This window comes from Alosa pseudoharengus, unplaced genomic scaffold, assembly GCF_046254945.1.
Source record: "Alosa pseudoharengus isolate Yale_2024_CS ecotype anadromous, Long Island Sound unplaced genomic scaffold, YU_APseudo_1.1 YU_APseudo_1.1_scf_3, whole genome shotgun sequence".
NCBI classification, from domain to species: Eukaryota; Metazoa; Chordata; class Actinopteri; order Clupeiformes; family Clupeidae; genus Alosa; species Alosa pseudoharengus.
The window spans coordinates 14,204,044-14,222,321 of NW_027468718.1; the positions used below are offsets into that span (position 1 = coordinate 14,204,044).

Here is an 18,278-nt window from a genome sequence, read left to right on the forward strand (position 1 = left end):
CAGGGATAGTGACACCTAGGAATGAAAAGCAATTGGAGCACGTCTGCCAATCACTGGCCCCCAGCGTGCCTTCAGTTTTCATTGCAAGTTGACAGTTCCACACTTCCAAGATTTAGAGTACAACACAGTCACACACATTTACTACGCTGCCATTTCAACAAATTTGACATTTAAATGCACTTGACATCATGAATTAAATATGCCATTCATTCATCACAACATAAAGCACAGAAGACCGACAAGTTTAATCGGAAAATATTTATTTCCGTATATATATGCACTTACATTTTCATCAAGTACACTCTTCAAGACTATCAAAATATAAATATTCAAAGCAAGGAAATGGTACCCCAAAACATTAGTGCTGCTTTTTTTCTTTCTTTAGTGAAATGATCAGTCCATGGGAATTGGAGTGGATGTCCAGTGAAATGCAAATGGTCTTGTGTCAGTGCTACAGTTTCAACAAAACAAGGGAAAACTGAAAGGAAAGTGATAACTGTGCCTGTGGGACACATGGAATAGCTTTCATCTGAGTTAACTGCAGAATGCCAGGCCAACACACACAGACACACACACACACACACACACACACAGACACTCATTCTCTCTCACACGCCGTTACTCCTGTGGAATGCTGAACAGGAATGGGACAGTTCTGACATTTGTGCGTGTGGGGGAAAAGGCTTCTTGTAAACAGACAGTGGACTGAGGACCAAATTGAAATCAAAGTGAAGTTGTAGACTTTCAGGCTATTCCGGTAATAGGTCATCTCCGAGCTCTTCGTCAGCAAACTCGTCTTCCTCAATGCGTTTCTTAGCAGCTGTCTTCGGCCTCTCCATCTGGGGCCCCAGTGGGTCCATGTAGGATGCATCTGCAGATATATTAGTTAGAGTTTAAGCATTAGGTAGGCCACTGCACAAGAAGCTACGAGTAGATAAAGAACTGATAAAATACAAATTTTATCTGCAAAAGATAAAAGACAAATCTGAATACATTTCTGAAGAATAACTGCTAAATACACTAAATCATGATGTGCTTACTGACCACTTGCAATACTTTCTAACATCTTCAGCAGTCTCATCCATTTCTGATGTGGACAGATTGTTGCACACTGGTGTATAGTGGTAAAATAAGAGGTGGGTAAACTATGAATTCTGTGATCATGCGGTATATCGGATTTTTTAAAAAGGCATTCAGAACAATGTCCAATGTTTATAACAATACATGTGGTATTAAATGGTTCCTAGAGTGTTGATGAGTGATATTGTGAATGTGGATTAAATGTTAAAAGTTGCAATTGGTGAAAAACTGTTTTGATAGGTGGATAAACTCTAATAAGAGGTGGATAAGTCATTTCTGAAATTTCAGAGGTGGGTATTTACTTGTGTTTAGCCTCCACTACATCCCTGGTTGCACACATGGACAACAAAACAACTTGGGTTCCTTAAATCTGAATGTTTGGGAACGTTATGAGTTATGACCACAGATATTCACACTAATACTATGTTTACGACAGACTGTAAAACTTGTGACCAGCAATGGAACATCCCAGCATGGAATAGACACGCTATGCACACAGATTAGGCAGAGTATTAACTGAAATAAGTGAAGTATGTGATGAGGAATGCACCACACACCCCAGCATAGGGAGGTGGGGGACTGTAAAGAGCCAGAGAACAGGGGCTTCAGCCTCTTTACAGCCCACACACACACACACACACACATTCAGTCACTCACTCACACACGTCTTTCTTTCTCCCTCTCTCTCACACACACACACACACACACTTTCATTTGAACACAAATTATTCTTTTATCATTATGTTCAGCAGAGACAGACTGCCAGAGAAGATGGCTGTATTTGAGGGGATGAGCAGAGGCTGTGTGAGAGACTGCCTGCCGGCTGCTCGCCTGCTCTCTCCAGGCCTGGCCTTCTCACGTGGGTCTCTGACTGGAGGTGTTGTGATGGATGAGAGCGATGGTAAATGGCATTCGCAGATATAGTTTAAAAGAGCAGTGTTGAAGGGGGGTGGAGGGGTGGGGGTCAGGAAAGGGAATAGGAGAAATCTCTCTCTCTCTCTCTCTCTCTCTCTAATGATCCTTCCAGAGAGGGAGAGGGAGAATCCTCCACCAGGGAACAGAAAGGAAAGCTGCTGCAGGTGGAGAATATGGGAACTGTAACCACGGACACGAGCCAGGAGAACCCACAAGAAACAGAATTGTGACAACTGCATTAACTGAATGTAAATTATGATAACTATATAACAGGTGTTCTAATGACATGTACCGGTACTGAATCCCATTTGGCTAACCGTGAGAGGCTCGTTTTTTTTTCGTGACTTGGGAGACAAGAAGGTGAAGAATTCAGAGAGTAAGTTGTGTCACTTTCTTGCAGACAGAACATACGATGAATGACTCCACTCACCAATGTTTTGTTGGGCGCTGGCCTCGTACGGTTCGTTGTTGCCTGGCAGTGACCGGAGCTTGGCACTCAGCCTCTCGCTGCGGGTACTGGTGCCACGGCCGCTGTGACTGCTGTCTGAAGGACCACAAACCACATGAGATGGCAGTCGTGAGAAACACCTTTCAAACCAGGCATCTTGCATTCACCTGCATTTGCAGATTTACCTTTTTTCTTTGATAAACTAAGCATGGTATAATTAACTGAATACAGTATGTATATTCAGTATTGCATATAGATTGCATATATTGCGTAAGACTACAGTATTGCCTATAGCTATGTTTCTACATTGAGTACTGTCTACCAGATAGATACAGAGCTAGATTGTAGTACCTATCTATACAGTGTACAGGACCTGTTAAGCATCTTCCAACTCACGGAAGAAACCATATGGTGTAATTAGTTGTGTAACAACTGAACCCAGAGATCTGGTCTGTCTCTGATTGTCTTCAGACAAGAACCCAGTAGCAGGCCAGCAAATGAGCACGTCTCTGCTCTCTCCTGACCAATGAGAAGGCCTCCTCCATAACGAGCTGCAGAGCGATGCGGTGCGTGAGGAGGCCAACACCTCCATCCCTCTCAGACAGGGAGTAGCCTGAGTCACCTGGCTCTGCTTAGCGTCCTGGCCCACCGGACTCAGAAGCAACACCGCTGCGGTGCCGAGAGGCAGATGTGGCACTTCAAACGCCCTGCGTGCGCACGGCCGCCACGTAACCATAGCGAGAGTGGAAGATTCAATTTTTTTTTTCTCTCCCCCTGATCTCATTCTTTCCACAAGCGGACCCTGACCCCTTCAGAAGGCCCCTTTGACTCTGTGAGACTAGACCGGCTCTTCCCCAGGACTGAAATCTGCGGCTGAATTTTGCATCCCTAGCACATATATATACGCATGCAAACACAGCTATTCCAAACATGCACTCCCCTCCACTCCCCCGGTATTGTGTCAATAAAACTCCTTGGCAGGCGTCTGGATGTTCTTCTCCCCTGCTGAAAGTACACGATAGAATGTGTCAGGTGGGAGGATCTCCATGCCCGTGTGAAAATCGTATATTCCCCGTAGTCTTCTGTGAGAGCCTATGGTGGAGACTATGCTGAGTTTCACTGACACACACACACACACACACACACACACACACACACACACACACACACACACACACACACACAGACACACAGACACACAGACACACACAGAGAGACATGCACGCACAACATCAAGGCCTTACTCAAACACTTGAGAGTGTCAGTCAGCTGATGCTGGCTGTGGGCCTGTGACCACAGCACACCCTGACTGACTGGAGCCCACGGACTGCTGGGAAAAAGAGGGCTGCTTGTGGGGAGCAACGCCTAGCAGCAGCTCGACAGAATGTGCTAAGGAATCTGACACTTTGGCATTCGGTGTAGATCACGATCCAACTCTGGAGTGGCTCTGTCTGCTGATGTAGTGCTGCTAGGCCAGCCATCACCACCACAATGTTTCCCAGAATAGTATATATATTTATATATTTGTATATCATATATAAATATACAAATACAAATACAAATGGGCAGTTCATACCTTCTCACACCATGTCAAAATATGTCAATCTGTTTGACCTTTGGCCTCATGATGTGTTTGTAATGTATGTGTGTCTCCCTTTAGACTCCTGTTCATTCACACAAAGAGAGGAGGTGAGAAGAGGTGAGGAGGGAGAGAGAGAGAGAGAGAGGGAGAGAGAGAGCAGCCAGGTACGTACCTCTGGCCTGCTCCAGCACAGGGCTGTGTTTGGCCTCAGAGTGAGAGACTGCAGAACCACAGACACGGAGGAGAAGAGCAGAGAAGAGAAGAGGAGGTCAAAGCTCAGTGGAGTGAAATAGAGCAGGAGAGACTAAGAGTTAATAAGAAAGTGAGAAGAAGAAAATAATAATAATGGTGAATGGGAAGAAATGGCAAGATGAGTGGAAAAATATTAGCGGTGAACTTTGTAATATTTCTAATCAACATTTTCAACGCTTCATGACCTAATGTTGGCATAATTCTGAATCTGACGGTATGGATAACAGTCAGGGTTTAACAATAGTACCAGTAAGTTCCACCCATCTTGTTCGTCTCTTCCAGGATTGTTTTGCATTTTGTTGCATTTTTTATGTACATTTATCAGGCCCTAGACAATACATTAAAACAACCTAACACACAACTGCACACTACCACACAACTGCACACTACCACACAACTGCACACTAACACACAACTGCACACTACCACACAACTGCACACTAACACACAACTGCACACTAACAACTGCACACTAACACACAACTGCACACTAACAAACAACTGCACACTAACACACAACTGCACACTAACACAAAACTGCAATATTTCAACAGCCATTTTCCAATCCCACCCCATTTCACTCTCTCACTCGCTTCCTGTCATTTTTTTTAATTTTATGTATCCTTTCTTTATCCAGGAAGGTCCCATTGAGATACAATATCTCTTCTGCAAGGGAGTCCTCACAACCCACTGTCTTATCTAAATAAAGCTGTCCTATCTGAATAAAGGCCAAAAAAGCCTCAAAAAATGTATATATATATATTAAAAAAAACACATTTCACCACTAAGCTTTAACAAAACCAGATCTGGGTTATTGAGCTGGGGTTCAACACAGACAACTAATTCCTTCAGTAAATTGTCCAGACAATTCCACACACTGCGCCTCATGGCTCACCTGCTCTCATGTGCATGTCTGGGACTCATAAAAAGACAAAGGCAGTAACATTACTCACAGAGCCATGCATATACTGTACAAGAGTAGTAATCACACCTCAAAGGCAGATACTCTATATTAGCAAGGCATGATCTCGATTCAACTTTTTTTGTAGTAGTAGTTGGCTTTTCACAGCCCCAACAACACAATTCTACCATACACAGAAACTACGAGCGCTGAAGCTTGTGCCTCTCCACTAATGGAAACTGTCAAGCTTCTATAGCCTTGGTGAACCCAGACAAACCTGTTAGCAAATTTGAATTTGCTCTGCAGGTCCAGCAAATTCAGATTCGCTATCAGGCTCGTTGACCCAGGCTTACGACTCTATGCATCTCAAAACAAAATTGTATGGCATCTTCAGGTTTCATACCGGGCACTCTCTTAGGGGGAGTGTGGACGAGACTGGACGGGGCTGCAGCAGAAGCTACAGCATGCAGAGCCCAGACAGGAGAGCAGGGAAGCAGGAGAAGACAAGAGAAAAGAATGAAATGCAGTGAAAGAAAATCATTTATACCGTCAGGTGAAAGGTTACCAAGTGAAGGATGAACAGTGAGTGTGTGTTTGTGTGTGTGTGTGTGTAACTGACTATCCCTTCCTGATCTGCACCTCTCACCTGGTCTAACCTCCAAATCTGAAACGAAAACAGAAAGAGTGACATTATTAATGCCTTGAAGACTTGAGTGTGCTTAACTAGTCTACTATCGCTACGATGCCAGCCTAATCTTGGATTAGTAGTACATACTCAAGCAGCTTCACTATTGAAGGAATATTTAAGATTTTTGTCAACATTCTCAGCTGCCTGCAACTCCAGCATTCTGTGAAATTCCTACAATAAATATTGTTTGTAAAAGGCAAAGAATCTCTCTCAATTAAAAACACATTTAGGAAATGGAAAGAAAATGGAAAGCAGGCAGACAGAGAGTTGAAAAAAATCCAGCGGATTCCTTCAAAGTTTGATTGCAACTCATCAAACTTGTCGTCTATGGTTTCTGTGAAGGACTGTTGATAAGCTGAGACTAGCTGGTATGCGGCCTCATGCTTGGGCCCTGGAGGGTTTAGCAACACTTTCCACAGTCTACCAGTCCACCGACACTTTCCATCACCATTCACTTATCTTCTTGTCATAACAAACACTTGGGCCATGGAATGTCAGTTAAGTCCTCAACCCTAAGACCTGCAGTTGTGTAAATGGAGATATCAGACAGACAAGCAGTCTAATTGCCCTCTACACTGCAAAAACTGCTCATCTAATAAAATCTAGCCAAGTGCTATTACTCTTATATCAAGATCAAAAATTCTAGTTGTTATTGTTTTCAGTATAACGAGACTTACCTAGCGCTTTCTCGTAAAATCATTTGACTTAATTTAAGAAGAGTTTGACTTACCAGTATTTTAGGAGGTTTCATCCTGAAAACAAGTACATTTGTCTGCCAGTGCATTAAGCAAATTTGTCCTAAAAACAAGCAAATTTTGCTGCCAGTGCGTTGAGCAAATTTTTTCTTGATAATTGTGATCGACTGCACATATCTGTACATGTTGGTCATACATTGTTCATACTGCATATCCATATCTATTATGCTCTTATAAGACTACTGCTAATACATTGCACATATTTATATTTCATATAAATATAATTTTCAAATTGTAAACCATACCACTTTCTTAACTGTCTACACTGAACTATATGTCTTATACTGTTTATACTTTTTTGCACTTCTGGTTAGATGCAAACTGCATTTCGTTATCTGACAATAAAAGTTGAATCTAATCTGATCTAACCTAATCTAATAAGACTCCTTAAAAGTCAAAATCTTCTTAAATGAAGTCAAAATGATCTTTCGAGAGAGTGCTAGGTAAGTCTCTTCATACTTAAAACAATGCGAAATAGATTTTTTGATCTTAATGTAAGACTTGGTTAGATTTTATTTTTTGCAGTGTAGGACCCCGCATATAGCTCTGAATGCTAGTGTTATTTGACGTAGGACTTCTACATTCTGTCAATGGGTAGGATCAAGCATACAGCTCTGAAAGCTAAGGCTAACTGTAACTGAATGCTCATGCTAGTTATAGGAGCTCATGCTACTTGAGTTATGATAGATTGCTAAGGAGAGCCATACCACTGGAGCTTTTAGGAGGAGTGCGGAGGGGATGTGAGCTGCCTGCTTTCAATGAGCAAGAAGGAATGAACAGTGAGTAAGAGGTTTGGGAAAAACAACATGGCCATTAGTAAAAAACAAGAAAAAATAACTCAGGGGAAAGACTATGGTCGTGGTCACTGAGAGCGTGTGGAAGCAGCTGAGGTCTCAGATGTTTAGATGACCAGTGGACAGGCCAAACTTACCACTGCCAGCACTGCCCTCACGCCGGCCTCTAGCACTGCTCTCCCGCCCCGACTTTACTCTCTGAGACAGAGAGAGAGAGAGAGAGAGAGAGAAACAGAGAGAAACTTCATATGAGTAAACATGCACAATGTCACTAAACCAACGAAAAAGAAACAGACAAATGAGAACATGGACTGACTGTTCTCTCATTCCAACTTAACTAAGAGAGAGAGAGAGAGAGAGAGAGAGAGTGTGTGTGAGAGGAAACCGCGACTGACTGCATCTAAACATGCGTCTGACATTTGTATAGAGAGAGACCTCTAACCCTCAGGGCTTTCTCCCTCTTCAGTGGACGGATCTGGACTGCACAGACTGCAGACACTCTAAACTTGACACCAGACCAAGACGCCTGTGTGTGTGTGTGTGTGTGTGTGTGTGTGTGTGTGTGTGTGTGTCAGAGTGAGATATGGAAGAGGTTAGTGAGAAGATTGGTTTGTTGGCATCCTTATGTTTGTATGTTGCCATGGAGAAAACACATGCAAATACCCATGGAGTGCCAACACCAGATACTGATGTTGATTTCTGATGACGTCAGCAGAGAGAACGGAACAGAATGAGAATAAGCGAGACTGAGAGAGAAGGAAAGCAACAAACTCTGGAAGAAATCCTCCCTGAGCCTCTGAGTCCAAGAACATGATTTAGGAACAGCTGTTCTCCATTCTCTCAAAACAATCAGACTTCATCGCTTTCTCTCTCTCTTTCCCCATTACTCTGCTCTACATCACCTCTCCCTCTCTCTCCCCCCCTCCCTTCCTCCCTCTCTTTCTCCTCCATCCAGTAAGTCCCCTTGTCCCAGTCCAAAGGCCCACGCCTCAGACCTGTAGACCCACAGCCGTGAGTCTCTGTAGGCTTGTTAGAGGGCCATCCAGAACTTTATGGTGTTATTAACCACGGTCTGCCGAAACAGGATGCAGTAAGATGTAATCTGGTTCTGTCTAGTGCCACACCAGCACAGTCTGTGCAGACATGATGAGATTTTAGCTGTGTGGAGATGGGAGGTTTTGGCTGTGTGGTACAGACAGACAGACAGTAATAGCAGGCTGAAGAATGGGACGTATAGTGACCGCCAGCCCTGTCCCTCTCTCTACTTCCTCCTTATCCAGATGTTGGAATGAAGCTGGAAGTTATGATGTTGGAATTTATGATGTATGAAGTCTAGACCGACATTTAAACAAAGTGGCATTATTAACTGGTGTGGGCTGCTGTATCTGCCTTGTAATTGTGAAACATGAAAAACGATGGTGTCTCGTCTGTGTGTGCGGGCCAGGCTGAGGGTGCACCTGTTCTCTGATCTCCTTCATCTTCTCCACCTTCTTGAGCTTGGTGGCGTACTCCTGCACCTCCTTCAGGCCCATGTCTGTGCACAGCCTCACCAGGAAACGCAAGCCTGGGAGGGGGGCACACACACACACACACACACACACACACACACACACACACACACACACACACACACACAAATAAATCAAATAAACACAGTCTTACTAAAAACAAACAAATAACTCTGGTGACAATGGATGTCAAGAAGTAAAATCAGATGCATTACATTCCACATTCTCTGGAAATTTCCGATGGATGTCTTTGTAGGTGTCCAAGGCCTTCTGGTAGTTCCCTGTTGGTTGAACAGCATCATGTTAATGCATTATTGACCACAGGGGAACATTCCTCTGTACTGTTAGTATTCCCATCACAGCTCAAGTCCTACCGCTTCTCCTGTAGCAGCTGGCCACCATCAGTTGCCACTTCACCTGCGTGGGCCTGCACATCAAAACAATGACACCATGCAGTTACCAAGCACACTTTAGGGGCAGCCGTGGCCTACTGGTTAGCGCTCGGACTTGTAATCGGAGGGTTGCCGGTTCGAACCCCGACCAGTAGGCGCGGCTGAAGTGCCCTTGAGCAAGGCACCTAACCCCTCACTGCTCCCCAAGCGCCGCTGTTGTCGCAGGCAGCTCACTGCGCCGGGATTAGTGTGTGCTTTACCTCACTGTGTGCTGAGTGTGTTTCACTAATTCACGGATTGGGATAAATGCAGAGACCAAATTTCCCTCACGAGATCAAAAGAGTATATATACTTATACTTATACACCATGACGACAGCAACGTCCAGGCCTGATATACAACACCATAGCATGAAACACCGCAATACAGTTGATTTAATGTATTTACCAGTGCTAGTGTGTACATGTATTATAAGTAGTATATATTTCTGTCATTCCCTATGGCAAACAGAGGTTAAACTGTTTTGACAACACATCAAACAAAAAAGGATGGCTGTTTGTACTTACTGAATAAGTGTGGCCCTCTCAAAGTACTGAATGGCCTTCTCACAAAACTGGGTGTCGATGTAGTATGCTCCCAGCCATTCAATGACGCCAATATTTGAAGGAAAATATCTGAAGGACTGAAACAAATTCATATTACAGTATGTTAACATTTACCAAAGACTTCCCCTTGTTTCTAATATTTGCCTTATATGTTGCTGGTAATTATTGCCAAACAGATTTTCAGTTGACATAAGTAAATTGATTAACAGTGCCCTTTCAACTGCATCCCCCCCAGGTCTTGATGAGCAGTAATGGGGGTGAAAGAGAGCAACAGGGTCCTCCGCACCTCGTAGTAGTGTTGGAAGGCCTGGGACTTGTCCCCCTCGTTGTCATAGAGCTCCCCCAGCTTGGCCAGCACCTGGGGGTCAGTGGGCGTGACGCTGATCAGCTGCATCAGCCAATCAATGGCCTGGTGGGGGTCCTCCAGCATCTCATAGCTGACGGTGGTTAAGGAGACAACCACAGCACTTCCTCACAGGGCCTGAGTCTGGTCTTGATCCTCATACAAGTTAACCTGCTGTGTATCTTGCAGCTGATATTTAGATTGCATCCCCCCACACTCAGTAACTTAAACATCAAAAGCGGTGGTCACACATTGCTCTCATTAAGACTAAACTGACTAATTCATGCCATCTGATCTTGCAGTGGTTATGCCAAAGCTGGGGAGGATGCTATTCATATATTGTGGCCAGAATGAGATGTCATCATACAGTGTCTTTGCTGTACTGTAGACTACTGTGAACCTGGACCATCTGAGGGTCTTTCACTGTGAAGGATACAGACTGGCCAGCTGGAACATGACCTGGGGGCAGTTCCTGAGGATGGCGTGGAGCTTCAGGAAGCAGTCCAGGGCTTCGTCCAGCCGTCCCAGCTTCTTATAGGTCAGACCTTAATTGAAGCAACAATAATCACTGATGATTACATCGACTGACTGATTGATTGGTTCATTGATTGATTGATTGGTTCTATCATTCATTCAACCATACCACTACAAAACACAAGAGCTACAGGAATACATTATTTTAAATGAGAATAAATGTGTTGTGTGTTGTGTATTGATGTGTTATGCTAAAGTAGCTCAAACTAGTTGAGAAGGCAATAATTACTCCAGTTTAAAACATGTCTGAGTGTGCATCTCGTGTTGTTTCAGCATGCATTGTAGTTAATCAGTGACCCTTGGGTCCTCAAGACCGCCGTGTCCACTACATAACTGACGACTGACCTAGGTTGTAGAGGCCCTCGGTGCAGGACGAGTCGTTGCGGAGGGCCTCCTTGTAGAACTCAGCGGCCTTCTCATAGTCCTGCCTCTCGAACACGGTGTTGCCCTTGTTGATGAGCGCCGCCGGGTTGTAGCGGTCAGCGCTCATGGCCATGTCAGCGTAGCGATCTGCCTGGTCAAAGTCCCTCTCCTGATGGGGTGGGGGGGATAGGGTCGTGGGAGAGACAGAGAGATGGGAGGAGGGGTCAGTGTGTCGGGAGGCACACATAAAGGCTTAATAGCTCTACCAGTGACCATAAATCACATGGACTGCATGGAGCATGGCATCATGGACTTATATTATGAAGAACTGTAAATATCTGCTCAGAACCGACCATATGGTTAAATGGTTTCACTTCTGACTAAGCGTAAACTGTACTTGGTTTTTACAGCCATTGAGTGCTACAAATACTATTAGATTCTTTTGATGGGTATTGGTGCATGAACAGAATCCCTTTAAGTGCTTTATGTCATCAATAAAGTCATGACACGATAAAGTGAATTTAAAATTCAAGCTGCTGACAAAAGCTTTTCCCTGACCAACCATTTGATCCACTCTGCTGTACGCTCATGACATTATTATTCAATCTGTCTGTGAATGTCTCTCTCACTGTCTATACAGCGGAACCCAACAGGGGACTCTGTGCCAGGACTACCAAACACGGTGGTGACAGCGGCGCCAGCCGTCCTTACCAGGAAGTAGAGGAAGGAGAGGTTGGTGGCGGCGGCACTCTTCACCCTACTGTCCTTCTTCTCAAACGTCTTCAGAGTCTCCACAGCCTGGTTTCAAAAATCAGCATTTGTACAGCTTTGCACAATGATATGGGGAATATTCTGAAGAACCCATAATTCATGTAAGGTGTGCATGATGGTGTACTTACATAGGTAATAGGTAATAGGTAGGTAACACCTTTTATATCTTCCAATACAGTTAGAATTTAACTTGCATCCCATTGAGCTATCTAGTCTCTAGGAAATAAACCCACTAACATCTACAGCAAGCCGACAACTGCAGTCACAGTCTCAGTGAACAGGAGTCCATGCACAACAACCACACCACGGACATGCAAGATGCACATACCTCCGCCTCAAGAGCCATGCAGGTGGACAGACAAGTGGGCAACACAAAAGAAAAGGAAAACACAAACAAACAGGGCCAGTGAGCACGCAGGAGTCAACAGACATCCAGCGAGGGGGAGAGGACGGGGAAAATAACACACTGGCAATAAATCAGTCGGAAAAAAACCATGACAAGGGAAATAGGACAGAGTGTACAGTACACTAGTACACAGAGTGCCCGTAACAAGAATTAATCAAAAAGACTAGCAGAACAGAGAAGTAGAACAAGAGAATAACAACGCACATCAGACAGTCAAACAGTGGAGTCCACACGGAACAAAGGAGAGGTTCTTCACGGGGTCTTTCATTGTTTTTAGCCAAGAAACTGGTCCACATGAAGAACCAGTTCTTTGTACCCTCATAATATTTCAGAGATAAAAACACGTTATCTAACCTAATGGCCAAAACTATTCCCTCTTGTCTTCTAAGCCAAATAACTTAAGAGCATGCTGGCTAGATCACATCCTTTTCCCCTGAGTGCCAGAACTAACAGAATTCTACTGCTGTGCATCTGTCTCAGCCCTGAGTCTCTCACCTGGTTGAAGTCCCTCTGCCTCAGGTAGGTGATGGCTTTGTTGATCTCCAGGTCGTTGGCTAGCTCCACATACTGTGAGCTCTTCACCATGTCCACACACCTGCAGGGGCCAAGCCAAGTGTCAGTGGTAATAAACAAAACAGTACACTAGAGGATGGCCAGACTCAATGAGCCAAAACTGCTCAAAGTTGAAACGATGTATAGCTTGTTGTCAAAATGTAAATTACTTATAGATTCACTTAAACAATAGCAGTTTTTATAGTTTTTCATAATAATCCTTCCTTTTATAGTTTTTCATAATAATCCTTCCAGAACTGTGCATTGGAAGACTGCTCTACAGCTCCCTCTGCTGGGGCTGTTAGACACTCACCAGTCAAACCCGGCAGCAAAGCTGTTCTCAATGGCAGGGGCAATGAGCTTGGCAGATGTCATGATGTACTTCTCTGCCAGTGCTTTTCTGTAGAAGAGAACAGAGGCCCTGATTTAGATCTCTTCCAGTTTGTCATCATGTGACATGAAAATATAGATATGAAGTAAAACACAGTCACAAACAATCTGCTTAAGATATAACCGGCTACCCTCAGGACTACAGGTTTATTCTAGTTTAAAGCCCCGCTTCACCTCAAAGTCAGAATGGCATATCCAAAGCAGCTTGCACACTGCCCCAACAAAGGCCAACAAACACATACTGCTGGCGCACACTGACTCAACTGTTGGTCTTCGTTGGAGTTTGTTGCCATTTGTTGGGGCAGCGTGCAAGCTGCTTACTCTGTAAGACAACAGTACATGAGCCAGTCAAGGTTATGTTTATGTATGGTACCACAGGACCAAAACATGAAAAACAAATTCTGTGTTGTGCAGTGCCCAAAATACTTTGCTGATGCATAACCTCACCGCCAACATAAACTATGATGACAACTAAAAGTGACTGACCAAGTGTTTGCTTTTGTGCCTGTAAGACAAACAGCTTGATGTATGAGTGGCCTTGTTTCTTGTCTTCGTGTGCTAGCACGCAGTGGTGTTGGTTTTGCCCATGCTAAACCAGCCTCGGGCCCCTCGTATGAATGTGCCAGGGCCCACAGTCCTAGCCCCCGTGTCTATAAACATATGAATCCATACAGTGTGTGCTAGACTACCTATCTCTCTCCATCTGATGAAGCTGGTCGTTTTTAATGGCCTCGATCACCATGTTTGCTTTAGGGTCATCCTGCAAAAAACACAAAATAGTGGCTTTAAGTAATGGTCGTCATGCCTTTGATAAAAAAAATATTTCTGTTTGAAATATGATGCACTGTACGAGCAGAGTTAAACAGCGCTTCTCACATTAGCTGGGATGTATTTGTCTTCTTCGTCGATGCCCAGGGGGGCACTGATGAGCTTCTGGAAGGACTTCTTCATGCGGTCGCGATCCCCGATGGCGTAGTAGCAGAGGATGAGGTTGAAGCCGGACTTGATGTTGGGGCTCTCGCTCATGATATGCTCGAAGGAGGTGATGGCGTCCGAGTACTGGCCCATCTTTATGAAGACCACGCCAATGTTCTGCATGATCTTTATCCTGCAAACACAATGGAGGAATGATGATGATGATGATGTCTATCAGCCTAGGGGAAGAGGAAGAGCAGAAATCGACAGAAGAGGAGTAACAGAAACCGGTCTTGCCTCATCTCCTTGTGTGCATTGGATATCTGATCCAAAGCCATACGGTAGAACTTGATGGCTTTTGGGAAGTTCTTCTGCTTGAAGTAGATGTTTGCCATATTTACTTTCAAACGCCCTGTTTGGATGAGGGGGAAAAGAATGAACTTACATTAGCATATTAAACCTATTAGGTATCTTGATTTTTATCAAGGTAAAATATTATCATCATATTTTATATGCGTAAAATGATCATCAATATCTGAACTATTTGAACATAAAAATGTTACTTCACCTGCATTACTAAACATCTTGTTCTTCACAATGACAGAGTAGGTGTTCAAGGCCTCTTGATACATGTCATTGTTGGCGTACTGGTTGGCCAAATTAAACAGCACCTGTGCAGAGATTACACACATCGTCAGCATGTTATAAGTCAAAGACAGGTTTTTTTTTTGTGCATGCGAACTGGTGCCCCCAGAGAGGAAGAACTACAACAGAACTCACAGAGTAGGTGAGGTCCAGGTTGATGTGGTCAGAGGTTCCTGTCTGCTCCCGCTGTCTCACCAGAGCTCTCTCCTTCCTTCCTGCTTCCTTGGCTCTCTCCAGGGCCTACGCACACACACGAGAAACAAGTGTGTTAGCACAATGGCAAGTTCAAAGTGGGGGATATTAATGTCCTGCTGAATATGCAATACTGTTGACAGGGCACTTTACTTCCCTCCTAACACTACTACAGTACTCTGAATAAATTACAAATACAAATAAACAGCTTGTCAGAGGTCAAGCAACCAAGTGTCACTAGTGTTAAAAGGTCTCTGTGAAGCGACAAAGGACAGCGTGGTGTGAGGTTGGAGACGACATGAGGACGAGACCAGACACCCGAAGGGACGGGTCACCCAGCGGACTCACCACCTGCTGGTCCCCCCGACTGTACGCCATGCAGCTCTCCTCGATCAGGTCATTCACCTTCTTCTCCAGAATCTTGATCTTCTCCTCCGGGCTAAAACACCAATGGCACACAGCATATTACATTACATGTTTTCATCAAGTGGACTGTTAGGACACAGTTGACAGTGGTAATGAAATTATGCCTTAATTACACTTAAGTAGTAACTCTCTCTTTCTAAGAATGATTTCACACCTAGCTTGTTTGGAGCAGTTGAATAGGACTGTGGAGCATTTTCCCCCAAAGATCGGTTTGTTTGGGTATATGTAAACAGAGCAATCGCACTCTAAAAAAATGGACCAAGACTGCCTAGAGCAGGTGGTCTCAGCCTATTTCCAATCGAACTCTAGAGCCGTATGTTATGTCTGGAAAGTCTGCCAAAATCGAAGCAACAATCTGACCGACGTGTTTACAAGTTTTGTTCCAATGTTGCCATGTGGACACAAAACAAACTGCACAAAATTTGAAGTGATTCTGCTTGTGATCTGAAGCAAAATAGGTATAAAAATGCCATAACACTTAAAGTGAAGTGCAAAAAGACAAAAACAATATTGAACAGCTTACGAGTCTTCAATTTTTGTCTCTAGTGCAGGGGCAGGGCCTTTAGATTGTCCCAGTGGATCAAAGGTTGAACCTGAGAATATAAAGTCATAGAGTAACGTCATATTTATAAGTAATTAGAATGATGAAACACAGGCATTGAGACAAATTGGTACATAGAATGAGAGCTGCAAATGGAAAGACTATTTGGCGTTAACTGTCTGATTCTATGGACCTACCTCTGGTCATAGTAGAAGAGTATCCTGCTGCCCTTACTGCAGTCATAGGCCGAGCTGCCCCATCCTACATGCACAGACAGAAAAAAAAAACATATCCACTAAATCACCACCATAGGGTTTATTCTTATTTCCCATATAACCTTTATGCAAACTCTGACTCGATTGTAATAAGTTGTTTATTAGTATATCTGTGTGTTGATTTTTTCTCACCTGCACAGCACCAGTCATTGGCCGGCCCATGGACGAGACCATCTGACTTCTGGCCTGCCAACATCCAGTGACAAGAAACATTAAATGTGAACATGGTAACATACAGTGAGTAACAAAAATAAACAGATGGATGATGTGCACTGTGTTGTCTTATTCACTATTTCCTCCTCCATCTCATCTCAGCTCAGCTCCTCTCCTTTCCTCTCCTCAAAGTGAACAGAACACTGCTAAGTTTCCTCACCTTCAAAAGCCTTCCTCCCTGACTGCTCTCTACCTGAGTGTGTGGAAACAGCAAACACACTGAAAGCTCACATCAACTTCTGAACACGACTATTGACACTTCATCTCTGAGACTTAACTGGAGATGTCACAGTGTCAATGATGTGCTAGATACATGCATTAATGCATTGCAATTCACCCATATGAGAAATTATGATAGATCTTGCCAGTGGAAACACATACAAATAAATGTAAGTTAGCTTCTCACATAGGACACATTTGTAGACATATTAAATGGGCGTGCACATTTTAAATGGACGTTTCTTGAAAGATGTTGTGTTGGAGGATGCAGTGCAGTTCAGTTATGCTTGTATGGCGACATTCAGGCACACTAGCAAGCCCACTCACCCCATAAGAGGTCCCCACTGGCCGTGCCGCAATAGCTGTACCAGGAAACTTGGCAGTCATCTAGGGCAATAAGACAGGTATGAAACATCATGACCAACATAACAGTTACTGTAGGCTGCAAATCATTTTGAGACATTCTATAAATAACTTTTGCCTGCAGATAAACACAACAGCAAAAACATTAAAAAAAAAGAAAAAAAGTAGCCTATGTACTCACTGGTGGTCTTCGTCCATGGCTAGTCCTGACAGCTTGCTGGAAGCCAATGTCATTATCAAGTTCCTTTGAAAGTAAGCAAGTAAGCAATGACATAAGTAAGTAAATAAGTAATAAAAGTAAATAAGTAAGCTTAAGTGCCATACACTGTACAAACTGCAAAACTATGTAAAATGTATCTTGTGTTTACCTCACTGTCAAATGTTGGGTTGTAATCATTATAACCCGAGTACAGGTCATCTTCATCTTCTGCAGCAAGATGAACGTTCTCCATGGTTTCCACTCTCACGGGGTGAATATTCTGTAGCAGGCAACTGGGGAAGTGACATGAACATTTAAAACACAATGTTAACGTTACTTCATCAACTAACTTAACTCACAACTATTATCCTGACATCAACATAGACTAGGCTAGTTACAACGACATGATACAACTAACGCATCCCATTGACAGCAATCGGCTTTTTTTCCAGCCATCGAACATTCTGTTTAATCAGACTTTGGTCTAATTAACAAGTAAATGTAGCTAATTATCGCTAGTCAACGTAGGCTATTTCACCTAAAGCCGAATCAGTAGTAGGCTAAGTATGATGCTAGCAAGCTAAATGAGAATGTCCATAACGTTAAACCATACAAAATAACAGTTATCTTGCGAAAACATAGGCACATTTTCACACTCTACATTGCAAACAAAAGCAGAGGACAACATGCGGATCAACTAAAACAGTGCAGACGCGCTATGATTGTATTAACCAGTGTCAAACCTTTGCTACAAGTTGCAAATCCTTCTGGGAGACTTCTCGTCCTCTCTAGTCAAACAAGACGCAACACTGAATGGGCGTGTGCATTTCCTCCGAGTTTGTGGTTGGACTAATGGTCAGTCGATCATTCTTTTTGCAATGCTATTGGGTAAATTACTACTTTCCCCGTTGCTAAGATACCTCACTACAGCCGAACACCTTTACCAAATCATGGAGGTACCAAATGATGCAAGGGAGATATTTCACAAATATTTAACTCAAATTAATCAGTG

The 18,278-nt window shown here is 43.6% G+C and overlaps 1 protein-coding gene across 3 annotated transcripts; it reads right to left on the reverse strand.

Annotated features, from left to right (window-relative positions):
* Positions 1–243: 243 nt before the first annotated feature.
* On the reverse strand, positions 244–18,087 carry ift88 (intraflagellar transport 88 homolog). 3 transcript variants are annotated; one of them, XM_076263243.1, is made up of 29 exons: positions 18,010–18,087; positions 17,436–17,559; positions 17,249–17,311; positions 17,032–17,091; positions 16,405–16,458; positions 16,195–16,258; positions 15,980–16,049; positions 15,379–15,469; positions 14,974–15,078; positions 14,762–14,864; positions 14,491–14,605; positions 14,155–14,386; positions 13,968–14,038; positions 13,202–13,288; positions 12,832–12,931; positions 11,871–11,957; positions 11,142–11,328; positions 10,699–10,807; positions 10,206–10,356; positions 9,881–9,996; positions 9,298–9,350; positions 9,139–9,204; positions 8,873–8,979; positions 7,549–7,613; positions 7,329–7,366; positions 5,582–5,635; positions 4,198–4,245; positions 2,426–2,539; positions 244–871 (listed from the first exon to the last, which is right to left on the reverse strand). In XM_076263243.1, exons 2-29 carry the CDS (start codon positions 17,517–17,519, stop codon positions 750–752), a joined length of 2,616 nt encoding a protein of 871 aa, XP_076119358.1. In that variant the 5' UTR covers positions 17,520–17,559; positions 18,010–18,087; the 3' UTR covers positions 244–749. The 3 variants fall into 3 exon arrangements, with proteins under 3 accessions (XP_076119358.1, XP_076119355.1, XP_076119356.1); XM_076263240.1 differs by lacking the exons at positions 4,198–4,245; positions 5,582–5,635; positions 7,329–7,366 and adding an exon at positions 5,825–5,842 and having other exon boundaries at positions 7,553–7,613; XM_076263241.1 differs by lacking the exons at positions 4,198–4,245; positions 5,582–5,635; positions 7,329–7,366 and having other exon boundaries at positions 7,553–7,613.
* Positions 18,088–18,278: the final 191 nt, after the last annotated feature.

What these genes read in the sequence shown, in the direction of transcription:
- ift88 (XM_076263243.1), bottom strand. Translation starts at nt 17,519, where the DNA reads ATGGAGAACGTTCATCTTGCTGCAGAAGATGAAGATGACCTGTACTCG. An exon ending in GAGAGGGCCACACTTATTCA is followed by an intron (nt 9,351 to 9,880) that starts GTAAGTACAAAC and finishes TTTGATGTGCAG; the next exon opens with GCCCACGCAGGTGAAGTGGC. An exon ending in TGAAGGAGATCAGAGAACAG is followed by an intron (nt 7,614 to 8,872) that starts GTGCACCCTCAG and finishes TCTCTGTCTCAG; the next exon opens with AGAGTAAAGTCGGGGCGGGA.